Below are 16,533 nucleotides of genomic sequence, written 5' to 3' on the forward strand. Positions count from 1 at the left end.
AAGCTCTACGTGCTAAGGAAAGACCCTCGCCATATTTCTGAATCCTGCGAGTAGGGGTGGGTGTGGGGAGCGCTCTAAAAGAGCTGTGAGTATAAACTATGATTTGAAGTGTGTATACACTGTGATAGAATGTGTATGGATTTACCAAAATATCATAAATATAATTTCTTTGAATAAATATAATTTCTTTGAATCATAAATTTTTTGTGTGGTTCTGGTGTTAAGTAGTGTCTCTCCAAAAATGTGAACAAATAAACAAACAAAAACAAAACGTTGACTCTTAAAATTCCTCAAGGACAATTTTATAAAACCCTTCTATTTCTTCAAAATGTGTATGCACGGTGTATTATCACTGTACCTCTAAATAAATTGATACACAAATTGTGCTTCTAAATGGATAAACAAACAAATCGTGATGAATTTAAATCGTGATGAATTTAAATGAATAAACAAACAAATCGTGATGAATTTAAAAATGACTTAACTTCTAGATGAATAAACAAACAAATCGTGATAAATTTAAAAAACTTTACTAAGATAAAAAACAGTATAAGATCGTTTCAATCGTATTGTATGGTTATACCATACAATGAATCTGTTTAGAGCATATGGGGGTACATCTTTATCGTATAAAAATGCTAAAAGTTCGGATTTTTAATCCTTATGGTGAAAGTTCGGATTTGTAATCCTTATGGTTTTCTTAAGTTGTGGCCACAACCAATTCTAAGTAGTTGCGGAGGAAATTCAAACAGCGGCAAAGCCGCTTGGAGAACTCGACCTACTTACAAAAGCACTCTTCCCAGAACCCAAGGTAATACAAAGAAAATAAACACGGAGGTAAGGAATATCAGAGGTCCGGTTAGGGGGAGAATAAACTGCAAACTAACAACAGCACAGTACTACATTTGGATTTTAACTGTTTTAGAATTGGTTGTGGCCACAACTTAAGAAAACCATAAGGATTACAAATCCGAACTTTCACCATAAGGATTAAAAATCCGAACTTTTAGCATTTTTATACGATAAAGATGTACCCCCATATGCTCTAAACAGATTCATTGTATGGTATAACCATACAATACGATTGAAACGATCTTATACTGTTTTTTATCTTAGTAAAGTTTTTTAAATTTATCACGATTTGTTTGTTTATTCATCTAGAAGTTAAGTCATTTTTAAATTCATCACGATTTGTTTGTTTATTCATTTAAATTCATCACGATTTAAATTCATCACGATTTGTTTGTTTATCCATTTAGAAGCACAATTTGTGTATCAATTTATTTAGAGGTACAGTGATAATACACCGTGCATACACATTTTGAAGAAATAGAAGGGTTTTATAAAATTGTCCTTGAGGAATTTTAAGAGTCAACGTTTTGTTTTTGTTTGTTTATTTGTTCACATTTTTGGAGAGACACTACTTAACACCAGAACCACACAAAAAATTTATGATTCAAAGAAATTATATTTATTCAAAGAAATTATATTTATGATATTTTGGTAAATCCATACACATTCTATCACAGTGTATACACACTTCAAATCATAGTTTATACTCACAGCTCTTTTAGAGCGCTCCCCACACCCACCCCTACTCGCACATTTCTATACATCTGATATTGGGAGCATATCAGATTTGGGGAAGCTAGTTGAGTCCTATCTACATATCACTCCACACTTTCCTTTTCTTGCATATTTCTGAATCCTGACATATCCTGCAAAAGTGTAAATTTTTGTCCCAGTGTCCCATATGTGGCCTCCAACACCTAGAGAGTGGTAATTGGATAATGGTTTTGAAAACCCTGAGCCACCTTTCTCTAACAACCTTTCAGCTCGATTCTTGTCCCCATATTCCAGCCGGTATAAGTGCCCAGTTTTATTTGGCTTATAAACGCCCGATAGTCTAAGACTCTTTTTGTTGTTTAGAGCCGCATAAGTGACCTCCTCAGGCACCCGATCTGGAGCAGAGTTAAATTTGTTACCTGGGGTCAGAAAGTCCTGTGCTTTTACGGGCTCCGTGTGCTTTTTCGGCTCCGTTATAACAGCATTAGGATTCAAATCGGGCTTCGACAGCTTCTTGGGCTTTGTGGCAACAGTTTTCCCACAGCAAAAATCGATCATCTTCTTGATACCCCCCTTGTAGCTAGACGGCTGTGGAGTAAATGTTGAGGGCAAACGCAGCGGCTCCTCCGCAAGATCAACAGCCTCTGGTAGGTCCGGCATTATGTCCACTTCGTTGGCTTTAGCCAACTGGAGTAGTTCCTGCCGCTTTTGGTAGAGATGTGTAAGAAAGTCCCAAGGTGCTCTGGTCATCAGGCTCTGAAGACAGCGTTCCAGTTTCTCCATGCTGCTATCACAGCTAGCGTGCAGACCCATTTCCTGTTCGGCATCCATTTTGCGATGCAGCATTAAGAGGAGATTAAATAATATCTTCTGTTGTTCAGGCTTTGTGAGGTTAATATGAATCGGCAGATTAGTATATATATTGAGTTGTAATAGTGAGCACCCAGTTAGGACAAATACCCTTGAATGGTCGAGGGGGGTGGCGTCGCCTATGTGTGAGCCGCCGCTCTAGGCCTTCTACGTCCGTTGTCTGCCTCAGACTTCACAAATACAGCTCAAACTTCTCAAAATTTCAGGTACCGTTAAGTGGTCTGTCCTCATAAACAGTTAGGTATAATTTTGAGCTGTTGAATCTCTCCTGTTACCGGCGGGTCTCAAGTGATCAGTGAGAGCACAGAGAAGATGCAACCATGTAAGATCGCGGTTCGGACACGCCCCCTATTATTATTATTTTTATCAGTTATTTGGAGAGCACCAATAGATTCTGCAGTGCTATAAACATAGGTATAATATTCCAAGGTAGCATTTATAGGAGACAAATGGGTAGATGGTCCTGCCTAGTGTTGTAAATTAGCTCTCATGAAGGTGATCTACAAAACAGATGGGCTCTTAGGCTTACATGCAAAGCGGGTTCAAGAGGATGACAAAGGGAGGAGAGGAACTGAGGTAAGAAAAAGTTAGCATACACTGCATGCACCCATGAACAGTAGAGTCTTTAAAAAGCACTTGAAACTTTGAAACCTTTGGGGAGAGTCTTGTGGAGCAAAGCAAAGAGTTCCACATAGAGGCCATTCTGGAGAAGTCCTGCAGACAGGAATGTGAGGTGGTAAAGAGAGAGAAGGTTATCAGCAGAGCAAAGGGAACAGGAGGGATAGTATCTGGAGACGAGGTCTGAGATATAGAGGGGAACAGTGTTATTGAGGGCTTTGAATTTCAGAGTCAGGATTTGGGGTTTTATTCTGGAGACTAGAGGAAGACAATTAAGAGATTGGCAGAGAGGTGCAGTAGATGAGGAGTGATGTGTAAGGGAAATCAGGATAAAATATTAGAAAGACTGTAAGTGACACAAGTTAGCAAGGAAGGGGATAGGTCTGGGAGTTCCTATAAAAGCTCACTCTGCCCTTCACTCTGGGCTGAGTTATTGCCTTTCAACCTTGCTCCTGGTTCCTGTCAAGCTAAAGCATACTAACCTGCTTCCTGTATATGCTGACCTTGCTCCAGAGACTCACACATAATTACCTTGTACCTGTGTATGCTCACCTTGCTCCAGAGTTTCACACATACTTACCTTGTACCTGTGTATGCTCACCTTGCTCCAGAGACTTTTGCATACTTACCTTATATCTGTGTATGCTCAGCTTATTCCAGAGACCAAGAATACTTACCTTGCACCTGCGTTTGCTCACCTGGTTCCTGAAAGCCAAGCAGACTTACCTGATACCTGTGTATGCTCACCTTGTTCCAGAGATCAAGCATACTTACCTGCATATGCTCACTTTGTTCCAGAGACCATGCATACCTGTCTGGTACCTGTGTATGCTCACCTTGTTCTAAAGACCAAGCATACTTACCTGTGTATGCAAAGCAGACTTATTTGATTCCTGTGTATGCCCACCTTGTTCCTGAAGCTTTACCTATTTGGTATCCCGTGGCAGTCTTACCAACAGTACCCGCTGTGCATCCTGTGCCTGCTGAGAAACCTGTGTCTGCCATACCAGTGACAGCCTTCCTCAAACCAGCTGTGCCTGTTGTACCTTTCTGGTATCCTGTGACATTCTCACCAAAGGTATCCACTGGGCATCCTGTGCCTGCTGAGAAACCTGTGTCATCCATACCAGTGACAGCTTTCTTCAAACCAGCTGTGTCTGCTATACCTATCTGGTATCCCGTGACAGTCTCACCAACAGTACCCACTTGGTTTCCTGTGCCTGTTGAGAAGCTTATGTTCAAATTTGCTGTTTCTGTGATCTTCAATTGGAACTACCAACTGTTCTTTTGCTTATCTATCAGTAAAGCTTTTAAAAAGACTTTCATTGTGCTGTGTATCTGTTCCTGGCATTCTGAGTGCCACACACAGCTGCCATGTATATATGTATGTATGTATGTATATATATGTATATATATATATATATATGTATATATATATATATATATATATATTTAAATATTTAAATTTAAATATATATGTGTATACATATATATATATATATATATATATACATAAATACACATGTATACTATACATATTTACACTATATAGTAAATATTTATACTACATACATATATATATATATATATATATATATATGTATATATATATATATATATATATACCCCCACACACATATTTAGACACATATATATGTTATTGCACTTTACATTCAAACACCTTGTCATATCCCATATATCTTTGAACCCTTATAACTTTTTTTAATTAATATTTATATGAATCATTTTTATCAGATAGTTTATATATGAGTGTAATTATTTTTTATGTATTTATGTTGTGATTTGGTGCAATGTTTTCTAAAGACCTAACCCTTTACACAGTTTTCGCTAGCGTCTACCCTACAAGCTCAAATTAAGATTGCACTTGGAAGTGCACTTTTAATTTCAACTTGTAATATGAGCATAAGGCGAAATATAGCTCTATATATACTTCATATGGGATCAGTTCTAAATCAATGATAAGATAAAATGTCTTACTGAGTTCTAGATGAGTTAAAGAGTAAGAAGTGTGGATAACTTGAAGTGGTGATCTTGGGAAGTTAAAGGGACAATAGTAGAGAAAGTGTTAGGACTGTGTATGACCTAGTGGTGAGGAAGGAAGCCATGCTAGTAAGCATGCAAGTAATCACAACAGTCAGAATTTGTAGATTGTGTTGGTTTTGGAAATTTAATATTTATGAAATAAATATTGTGGAATAGGCAATATGTTCAAGGATTGTGAAGGGTCAAATGGAATTATAAAAGTTGCTCTAGCAGGATATGTACACAATAAATCAGATAAAAATTATTTGATATGTGTTATGAATAGTACATTTTTCACATGCTTTGTGACTTAAGTTAGGAAAGAAGTCATGTAAATCTAATATTTTATGTGCATACTGGTAGCCAAGATGTTGTTGATTTATTAGTTTATAAAAGCTTGACAAAAATTCCACAATAGTTTTTTGGATTTATGCCAAGAGCTCATTAAAGAGAATTGAAAACTTCACATTAAGTGAACAGAATCTAATAGTAGTAAACCTATATATTTATCCTTTTTAAGTCAAAGGGATCCATAGCATCTGCTGTTGTTGTCCTATAACATTCCTTAATGTGCAGAATTATTTATGTGAAGGCTGGAAAAGTTTACAGAACACAGCTATGTGGCAAATTTAACATTATACAAACATAAGTTTTCGAAATTTAGGAATAAAAAGGAAGTGATTATTCTTCCATAAAGCAACAGTACTATTAATTCTCTTTAAAAATGTGATTTAAATAAAAAACAAAATGTATGCTTACTTGATACATTTATTTATTTCCGGACATGGAGAGTCTACAACGTCAATCCAATTACGAGTGGGATAAAGCTGTTAAGTGTAACTTCCCTTACCCATAATCCCCAGTCATTCGGCCGAAGGAAAATGGAAAAAGAAGAAACACAAAGGTGAAAAAGCTGCCTGAGGTTTGCTAAAAAAAAACTGCTGAATTATAATTAAAAAGAGGGCGGGGTCGTGGACTCTCCATGTCCGGAAAGAAAGAAATTCATCAGGTAAGCATATATATTGTTTTCTTTCCTAAGATATGGAGAATCCACAACTTCATTCCAATTACTAGTGGGAACCAAAACCCAAGCTAGAGGACACGGAATGAACAGGGAGGGAGAAAAAAGGCAGGAGGACCTAAACAGAAGGCACCACCGCTTGAAGAAGCTTTCTCCCAAAGGAAGCCTCAGCCGAGGCAAAAGTATCAAATTTGTAGAATTTGGAAAAAGTATGCAAAGAGGACCATGTTGCCGTCTTGCAAATCTGTTCCACAGAAGCTTCATTTTTGAAAGCCCAAGAAGAGGAGACAGCCCTAGTGGAATGAGTCGTAATTCTCTCAGGAGGCTGCTGTCCAGCAGTCTCATAATCCAAACGAATCATACTTCTTAACCAGAGGGAAAGAGTAGTAGAAGTGGCCTTCTGACCCTTACGCTTTCCAGAGAAAACAACAAAAAGAGCAGAAGATTGCCTAAAATATTTAGTAGCTTGAAGGTAAAACTTTAGAGCACGCACAACATCCAAGTTATGCAAAAGACGTTCCTTATGAGAAGAAAGATTAGCACAAAAAGAAGGAACAACAATTTCCTGATTAATGTTTAGATCCGACACCACTTTAGGGAGAAATCAAAATTTAGTACGAAGGAACGCCTTATCAGCATTAAAGATAAGGTACGGTAAATCACACTGCAAAGCTCAGACACTCTGCGAGCAGAAGAAATAGCAAGAAGAAACAAAACCTTCCAAGATAACAATTTTATATAAACAACATACATTGGGTCAAACGGAGCCTGCTGCAAAACTTTAAGAACTAGATTAAGGCTCCATGGGGGAGCAACAGGTTTAAACACAGGCCTGATTCTAACCAGGGCCTGAACAAAGGCTTGAACAATCTGCGAGACGTTTGTGCAAAAGGATAGATAGCTCAGAAATCTTACCCTTTAAAATTCTGACCGATAAACCCTTCTCCAGGCCTCCTGAAGAAAAGACAAAATCCAGGGAATCCTCACCCGGCTCCATTAGGACCCTTTAGATTCACACCAATAAAGATATTTACGCCACACCTTATGGTAAATCTTGCGAGTAACTGGTTTGCGAGCCTGGAGCATAGATTAAATGACCACTTCAGAAAAGCCAGACAGAACTAGGCTTTCAATCTCCAAGCAGTCAGCTTCAGAGAATCTACGTTTGGATGGAGGAAAGGACCCTGAATTAGAAGGTCCTTCCTCAGAGGTAACCTCCAGGGAGGTAGAGATGACATCCGTACCAGATCCGCAAACCAGATCCTGCAAGGCCATGCCAAAGTTATTAGGATTAGTGATGCTCTCTCCTGTTTGATACGAGCAATGACTCATGGAAGGAGAGCAAACGGAGGAAACAGGTAAGCCAGAGAGAACATCCAAGGAACCGCTAGAGCATCTATCAGAACGGCCTGAGGATCTCTTGACCTTGAACTGTACTAAAAAAACGCCTCCCGATTGTCCACTCCTGGAATGTAGATGGCAGATAGAAGACAATCGTGAGCTTCCGCCTACTGCAAAATGCGAGTCACCTCCTTCATGGCCAAGGAACTCCGAGTTCCTCCCTAATGGATGGCTTTTTTCAAAGGGGAAGCAAAGTGTTAAAAGTAAAGCAAAGACTATCTTGCCGCCTTTTAACTGCTCAAAAGCCACCACTACTCTTACTAAAGAGATTGACGTGGACACAGCTAGACCCCAATCCTTGTTTGCAGGGAAAAATACCCATAAAAGGATTAAATATCTTCAGACACCAACTTTGCACATCCTCCAATGACAGAGGCAAAGAGAATGACTGGGGATTATGGGTAAGGGAAGTTACACTTAACAGCTTTGCTGGGGTGCTCTTTGCCTCCTCCTGCTGGCCAGGAGTTGAATATCCCACTAGTAATTGGAATGACATAGTGGACTCTTCATGTCTTAGGAAAGAAAAAAAACAAAAAACAGTTTTCAATGTAGGTGGCACGGAGCATATGTACATATTCTCTCAGTGCACCTGTTAAATGTAAAACAATAAAAACGTGTTTCTGCTAATGTGTCTGTGTTGTAGCAATGCTACTTTTCAAAACTGATATGAACTAATCTACTTGTTAATTTAGACTAATATGTCATTTGCAAATTATCATTATGTCTTACTTTAAATAAATGTTTAACCACAATCATGAAATAAATTATACTTTAGTTATGAAAGACAGCAATAAAATTGATTATTAGTATATTGCTAGATCATCATAGGCACAGGTTAAATATGTTTATAAGCAAACTCTCTGTGTAATTGAAACTTACAGCACATTTGTTTGTTCACATAAATCATGCATACAATAATGAGCTGTGACTCTCAGTTCTACTAGATTAGTATTTTTTAAAAACTGCCTTAAGAGGAACATGAATCGTTCAGTGAACCAGCAGAAGGCTCTATAATGTACTATTTGGACACTTAGCAATTCTTTTTCTAGTTTTCATTTCTCTTGTTAAGTGTATCCAGTCCACGGATCATCCATTACTTGTGGGATATTCTCCTTCCCAACAGGAAGTTGCAAGAGGATCACCCACAGCAGAGCTGCTATATAGCTCCTCCCCTCACTGCCATATCCAGTCATTCTCTTGCAACTCTCAACAAAGATGGAGGTAGTAAGAGGAGAGTGGTGTATTATAGTTAGTTTTTTAACTTCAATCAAAAGTTTGTTATTTTTAAATGGTAACGGAGTGTACTATTTTTTCTCAGGCAGCATTAGAAGAAGAATCTGCCTGCGGTTTCTATGATCTTAGCAGAAGTAACTAAGTGAGGTTACTTCAGAGGGGGAATGGCGTGCAGGTTATCCTGCAATAAGGTATGTGCAGTTAACATATTTCTAGGGATGGAATTTGCTAGAAAAATGCTGCTGATACCGGATTAATGTAAGTTAAGCCTAAATACAGTGATTTAATAGCGACTGGTATCAGGCTTATTACCAGAGATACATACTCTTATAAAAGTGCAATATAATACGTTTGCTGGCATCTTTAATCGTTTTTATATATGCTTGGTGATAAAACTGATTGGGGCCTAGTTTTTTTTCCACATGGCTGGCTTGATTTTTGCCTAGAAACAGTTTCCTGAGGCTTTCCACTGTTGTAATATGAGTGGGAGGGGCCTATTTTAGCATTTTTCTGCACTGCTAAAATTACAGACAGAGACACTCAGCTTCCCTCTGCATGATACAGGACATCTCTGAAGGGCTCAAAAGGCTTCAAAAGTCGTGTTTGAGGAGGGTAACAACCACAGTAGACCAAGACAGCATGAAGGAACGGCCCCCTATCCGGCAACGGATCTAGTAGGGGGCAGACTTTCTCTCTTTGCCCAGGCGTGGGCAAGAGATGTTCAGGATCCCTGGGCGTTGGAGATCATATCTCAGGGATATCTTCTGGACTTCAAAGCTTCTCCTCCACAGGGGAGATTTCACCTTTCAAGATTATCTGCAAACCAGATAAAGAAAGGGGTATTCCTATGCTGCGTGCAAGACCTCCTAGTAATGGGAGTGATCCATCCAGTTCCGCGGACGGAACAAGGACAGGGTTTTTATTCAAATCTGTTTGTGGTTCCCAAAAAAGAGGGAACCTTCAGACCAATTTTGGATCTAAAGATCTTAAACAAATTCCTCAGAGTTCCATCATTCAAGATGGAAACTATTCGAACCATCTTACCCATGATCCAAGAGGGTCAGTACATGACCACAGTGGACTTAAAGGATGCCTACCTTCACATTCCGATTCACAAGAATCATCATCGGTTCCTGAGATTTGCCTTTCTAGACAGGCATTACCAATTTGTAGCTCTTCCCTTCGGGTTGGCTACAGCCCCAAGAATTTTTACAAAGGTTCTGGGCTCTCTTCTGGCGGTTCTAAGACCGCGAGGCATATCGGTGGCTCCTTATCTAGACGACATCCTGATACAGGCGTCAAGCTTTCAAATTGCCAAGTCTCATACAGAGATAGTGCTGGCATTTCTGAGGTTGCATGGGTGGAAAGTGAACGAAGAAAAGAGTTCTCTATCTCCTCTCACAAGGGTTTCCTTCCTAGGGACTCTTATAGATTCTGTAGAAATGAAAATTTACCTGACGGAGTCCAGGTTATCAAAACTTCTAAATGCTTGCCGTGTTCTTCACTCCACTCCGCGCCCTGCGGTGGCTCAGTGCATAGAGGTAATCGGCTTAATGGTAGCGGCAATGGACATAGTGCCATTGGCGCGCCTGCATCTCAGACCGCTGCAATTATGCATGCTCAGTCACTGGAATGGGGTTTACACAGATTTGTCCCCTCTACTAAATCTGGATCAGGAAACCAGAGATTCTCTTCTCTGGTGGTTATCTCGGGTCCACCTGTCCAAGGGTATGACCTTTCGCAGACCAGATTGGACGATTGTAACAACAGATGCCAGCATTCTAGTTTGGGGTGCAGTCTGGAACTCCCTGAAGGCTCAGGGATCGTGGACTCAGGAGGAGAAACTCCTCCCAATAAATATTCTGGAGTTAAGAGCAATATTCAATGCTCTTCTAGCTTGGCCTCAGTTAGCAACCCTGAGGTTCATCAGATTTCAGTCGGACAACATCACGACTGTGGCTTACATCAACCATCAAGGGGGAACCAGGAGTTCCCTAGCGATGTTAGAAGTCTCCAAGATAATTCGCTGGGCAGAGTCTCACCCTTGCCACCTATCAGCAATCCATATCCGAGGTGTAGAGAACTGGGAGGCGGATTTTCTAAGTCGTCAGACTTTTCATCCAGGGAAATGGGAACTCCATCCGGAGGTGTTTGCTCAATTGGTTCATCGTTGGGGCAAACCAGAACTGGATCTCATGGCGTTTCGCCAGAACGCCAAACTTCCTTGTTATGGATCCAGGTCCAGGGACCCAGAAGCAACGCTGATAGATGCTCTAGCAGCTCCTTGGTTCTTCAACCTGGCTTATGTGTTTCCACCATTTCCTCTGCTCCCTCGACTGATTGCCAAAATCAGACAGGAGAGGGCATCGGTGATTCTGATAGCGCCTGCGTAGCCACGCAGGACCTGGTATGCAGACCTAGTGGACATGTCATCCTTTCCACCATGGACTCTGCCTCTGAGACAAGACCTTCTCATACAAGGTCCTTTCAATCATCCAAATCTAATTTCTCTGAGACTGACTGCATGGAGATTGAACGCTTGATTCTATCAAAGCGTGGCTTCTCCGAGTCAGTCATTGATACCTTAATACAGGCACGAAAGCCTGTCACCAGGAAAATCTATCACAAGATATGGCGTAAATATCTTCATTGGTGTGAATCCAAGAATTACTCATGGAGTAGGGTTAGGATTCCTAGGATATTGTCCTTCCTCCAAGAGGGTTTGGACAAGGGATTATCAGCTAGTTCTTTAAAGGGACAGATTTCTGCTCTGTCTATTCTTTTACACAAGCGTCTGGCAGAAGTTCCAGACGTTCAGGCATTTTGTCAGGCTTTAGTTAGAATTAAGCCTGTGTTTAAACCTGTTGATCCTCCATGGAGCTTAAACTTGGTTCTTAAAGTTCTCCAAGGGGTTCCGTTTGAACCCCTTCATTCTATTGATATCAAACTTCTATCATGGAAAGTTCTTTTTCTGATGGCTATTTCCTTGGCTCGAAGAGTCTCTGAGTTATCTGCCTTACATTGTGATTCTCCTTATCTGATCTTTCATTCAGATAAAGTAGTTCTATGTACAAAACCTGGGTTTTTACCCAAGGTGATTTCTAACAAGAATATCAATCAAGAGATTGTTGTTCCATCATTATGTCCTAATCCTTCTTCAAAGAAGGAACGTCTTTTGCATAATCTAGACGTAGTCCATGCCTTGAAGTTTTACTTACAAGCTACTAAAGATTTTCGTCAAACATCTAACCTGTTTGTTGTTTACTCTGGACAGAGGAGAAGTCAAAAGGCCTCGGCAACCTCTCTTTCTTTTTGGCTTTGGAGTATAATCCGTTTAGCCTATGAGACAGCTGGACAGCAGCCCCCTGAAAGGATTACAGCTCATTCCACTAGAGCTGTGGCTTCCACCTGGGCCTTTAAAAATGAGGCTTCTGTTGAACAGATTTGCAAGGCTGCGACTTGGTCTTCGCTTCACACCTTTTCCAAATTTTACAAATTTGATACTTTTGTTTTTTCGGAGGCTGTTTTTGGGAGAAAGGTTCTACAGGCAGTGGTTCCTTCCGTTTAAGTTCCTGCCTTGTTCCTCCCATCATCCTTGTACTTTAGCTTTGGTATTGGTATCCCACAAGTAATGGATGATCCGTGGACTGGATACACTTAACAAGAGAAAACATAATTTATGCTTACCTGATAAATTAATTTCTCTTGTAGTGTATCCAGTCCACGGCCCGCCCTGTCCTTTTAAGGCAGGTCTAAATTTTAATTAAACTACAGTCACCACTGCACCCTATGGTTTCTCCTTTCTCGGCTTGTTTCGGTCGAATGACTGGATATGGCAGTGAGGGGAGGAGTTATATAGCAGCTCTGCTGTGGGTGATCCTCTTGCAACTTCCTGTTGGGAAGGAGAATATCCCACAAGTAATGGACGATCCGTGGACTGGATACACTACAAGAGAAATAAATTTATCAGGTAAGCATAAATTATGTTTTTATTTATTTTTTGCAGGGACATCAGACTACAAATCCTGGCATCACGAGCTCCACTGAGTGCTACATAGTAAACATTCAAAAGTATGCTCTGCTCCAACAAAACTGTGTTCTCCAACTCACAAGCAGCACAACTTATAACTATACAAAACATGGGTAATTTAGGCAAATAACATGTGCAATAGTAATAGCAAATATGTGTCATTGGTATACCGTGTTAGCTGTGCGGCACAGTTTGGGTATTGGTGCAGTAAAGAAAGCAGATACATCAGGCCTTGAAAGTTGAATAAGAGACGAACAAGTAAGACAATGATACATTTTAACAGTAACAAAAGCTGCATTGTTAAAAAGTAAAAAAGGTATGCCCAACTCAAGAAAGATGATCGTTTCCTCATAAATACTTACGCAACAAGCACAACATACGTTTTATTACATAATATTCATTGAATAAAATATCACAGCATATGAAAAAAAATACTGCTCAAAACAAGAAAATGTAATTGGAGATTTAAGAGAAAAAAAAAGTTCTAAAGTTTTTACCACTGATTTTTAACTAATTGCACAGATTATTTGGTTATTCTATGTTACTAGCATTATACATTACTATAATAACAAATATTCTACTACAACAAACCTATTTCATAAGAGCTAAGAGTAATAACACATACTGGCTGATTTAGAGTATTTTGCTGTTAGGAAAAATACACTGTCATTTAACATTTGGCAGAAGTGTGAAGCCACCATGTACGTACTAAAATAAGACAACGCCCAAATAGAATACAATTTTCCATGGGAGAGGCCGATACTTACAGGGTGATATTAAAGAACAGTAAGAATAAATGTAAAGTTTGTACAAGAGATGAATGAAAATATAAAATAGGAAATCTTGCCTATTGTAATCTTATACCAAAGGGAGGAAAGATGGATACCTGCTCAAACGCCTTCTCTGCCCGGCGGTTAGCATCAATTACTTGTCTTTCCAGCTGCTGCATCTGTTAAAGAAAGTTAAAAAAAAAAAATCAGTAAAGTATACACAGCTTTTTAGAAGGCATAGTGATTTTTATGTATTTATTTATTTTGCCAAGATAGGTGCAGTACTTTCAAAGTCATTTGAAAATAATGTATAATCAGCAAAGTATATACTAATTTATTAGAAGAGTTATGTGAAGAGGATCTAGGGTTGCCAGGTGTCGAGTATTCAACAAGTATTCAGTCCAGTAATTTAGCAGGCAGTCCAGCAAAACCTTCACAAAAATAATGGACATTTAAAGGGATGCTAAACCGAATTTTTTATTTTATGATTCAGATAGAGCATGCAATTTTTTTTATATAATCATTTATTTTAGGCTGAGCAGCATAAAGTTTTAAACAAAAAGTTTTTTGTTTTTTTTTGCGCCATGCAAGGCCAGTAATAAATATAATCATATCAACCAAAATATAATATAACATAAACAAAGTTTAAGTCACAGTTGACATTGTTTAAAAAATTAACAGAAAGCAGCCTTAAATTTCTATCTTATACTGCTGAATCTTCAATTTTCAATAATACTCTCTACCTACAACAATTATCCAGAAACAAGAAAAAAAATCTATAATTAAAATAAAGGGGAAGAAAAAAAAAAAAGAAGGAACTAAGGGGGGATAAGCATCATATACCTGTTCTTCATCTTAAGTTATCCTTATTGATAATTACCATATACCCAGAAGTATCAGCTCTGAATTTCTAATCGGGAAGATTATATAGTCAATCTGAGTGGTCGGGAGTGACTTAATAAAGGGTGCCCTTTTGCTGAAAAATTGTCTGATGTCTAGTTCATTATCGATGTTAGTGTCCCGTTGTTCTAATATGCATTGCTTCTTCAAATAGTTCTTGACCTCTGGGATACTTGGAGTCTCTCTTGTTTTCCATTTTTAAAAAATTAAATATCTGGCTGCCAAGAGAGATATAATTATTCATTTTTCTCTGGGTTGATGTCCCTCCTGATTTTTTAAACAAAATAAAACCTGAATCGGTGTTAATGCCAGAGGGGAGATCTTAAGTGCTGAGTTTAGCCAAAATTCTAACTTCCACCAGAAGTTCCAGGGCATGTGCAAAAGATCTGCGGCTATGAAAGAGCATTTGGGGCATTTATTAAAGCTTGAATTCCGCAGTCTAATGAACTTTTTCAGGAGTGTAATAGAATTTATGAAGTAATTTGAGGTGTGCTTCTCTCCACGTAGCCTGTGAAACTTTATAAATGGATGCTTGTATAAATTTAGGGTCAATGCTATTTTGTGGTAACATCAAGTTCCAGCAAGAAGCAATTTTTCCAAGAGTGGGGATTCCCTTACTAGCCTGTGAAACTTTATAAATGGATGCTTGTATAAATTTAGGGTCAATGCTATTTTGTGGTAACATCAAGTTCCAGCAAGAAGCAATTTTTCCAAGAGTGGGGATTCCCTTACTAGATCCCAGGAGATAATAGCAAGGAGTAATAGACATACATTCTTTCTTAACCAAGGTTAGCCAGTTTTCCAGATTGCCCAAAGCCCAACGCCGATTGGCTTCCTTTATTAATTCTAGCGCATAGTGCCTTATCTGCAGGTATGCAAAGAACTCTTTATTGATAAGATGAAATTAATTTTTAAGTTCCTCAAATGTTTTAAAACCGTTTTTCTCTTGGTCAATGAGGTGCACTATCCCATCCAGCCCTAGGATATGCCATTTTTTAAAAACTGCTGCATTTAAGCCGGGTTGAAAATTTGGGTTTCCAATCACAGGTAGATGTTGAGAGACCCTGCAGTTTACTGATAAAAGATTCCCTATCTTCCACCAAGCCTTTATTGGGTGAAGATAGGATTTGAGTCTCTTAATCTCATTTGGCAGCTCCTTCGGCTCACAGTGAATTAATGCTCGAGGAAGATATGGGTCACATATACTTTCCTCGAGTGCATTTTTCAGGACGTAGTCCTTAGAGAAAATCCAATCTGCCACTATGCGCGCTAGACAGGCGAGATTATATAATCGTATATCTGGTAGAGCAAGGCCTCCATAATCTCTTGCAAGAGATAGTTTAAAAAGCGCTATCCTTGGTCTTTTATCCTGCCATATAAATTTTCTGAGCATACTATTCAATAGTCCAATTTCCCTCTCTAGTAATAGTATTGCGGTGTTCTGTAAGATATAAAGCAGCTTAGGGAAGAGAACCATCTTGAATAAAGTGATTCGTCTATTTTTTTCTATAAGGTACAACGAGTCCACGGATTCATCCTTTACTTGTGGGATATTATCCTCCTGCTAACAGGAAGTGGCAAAGAGCGCCACAGCAGAGCTGTCTATATAGCTCCTCCCTTAGCTCCACCCCCAGTCATTCTCTTTGCCTACTCTAAGTACTAGGAAGGGTAAAGTGAAAGAGGTGATAAAATATTAGTTTTTAATTTCTTCAAACAAGAGTTTTTTGTTTTAAATGGTACCGGTGTGTACTATTTACTCTCAGGCAGCAGATGGATGAAGACTTCTGCCTGGAGGATGATGATCTTAGCATTTGTAACTAAGATCCAGTGCTGTTCCCACAGAGGCTGAGGGGTACAAGAAACTTCAGTGTGTGGAACATTTTCATGCTATATAGCAGTGAGGTATGTTCAGTCATTTTTTCTGGAGAGACTGTGTATTTCAGAAGGGCTGACAGTATCCCCATGAGGGTAAGGGTAAGCAGTAATCCTAAGAGCTATAGAAAGGCATTACTAAGCTTGCATAAGGGGCTAATTACAAAAATAGTTGACACTGAGTTTTAAATGTTTGTGGGCAAATGTTT

The 16,533-nt window shown here is 39.0% G+C and overlaps 1 protein-coding gene across 1 annotated transcript in view; it reads right to left on the reverse strand.

Moving 5' to 3' along the window:
* PLEKHH2 (pleckstrin homology, MyTH4 and FERM domain containing H2) overlaps window positions 1–16,533 on the reverse strand; it is a 359,537-nt gene that overhangs the window by 226,317 nt on the left and 116,687 nt on the right. The window contains exon 3 of the mRNA XM_053712285.1: window positions 13,669–13,731. Within this exon, the coding sequence (XP_053568260.1) occupies window positions 13,669–13,731 (63 nt within the window). The remainder of the gene's footprint in view (window positions 1–13,668; window positions 13,732–16,533) is intronic.

This window comes from Bombina bombina, chromosome 4 (genome assembly GCF_027579735.1).
Source record: "Bombina bombina isolate aBomBom1 chromosome 4, aBomBom1.pri, whole genome shotgun sequence".
Lineage (NCBI taxonomy): Eukaryota > Metazoa > Chordata > Amphibia > Anura > Bombinatoridae > Bombina > Bombina bombina.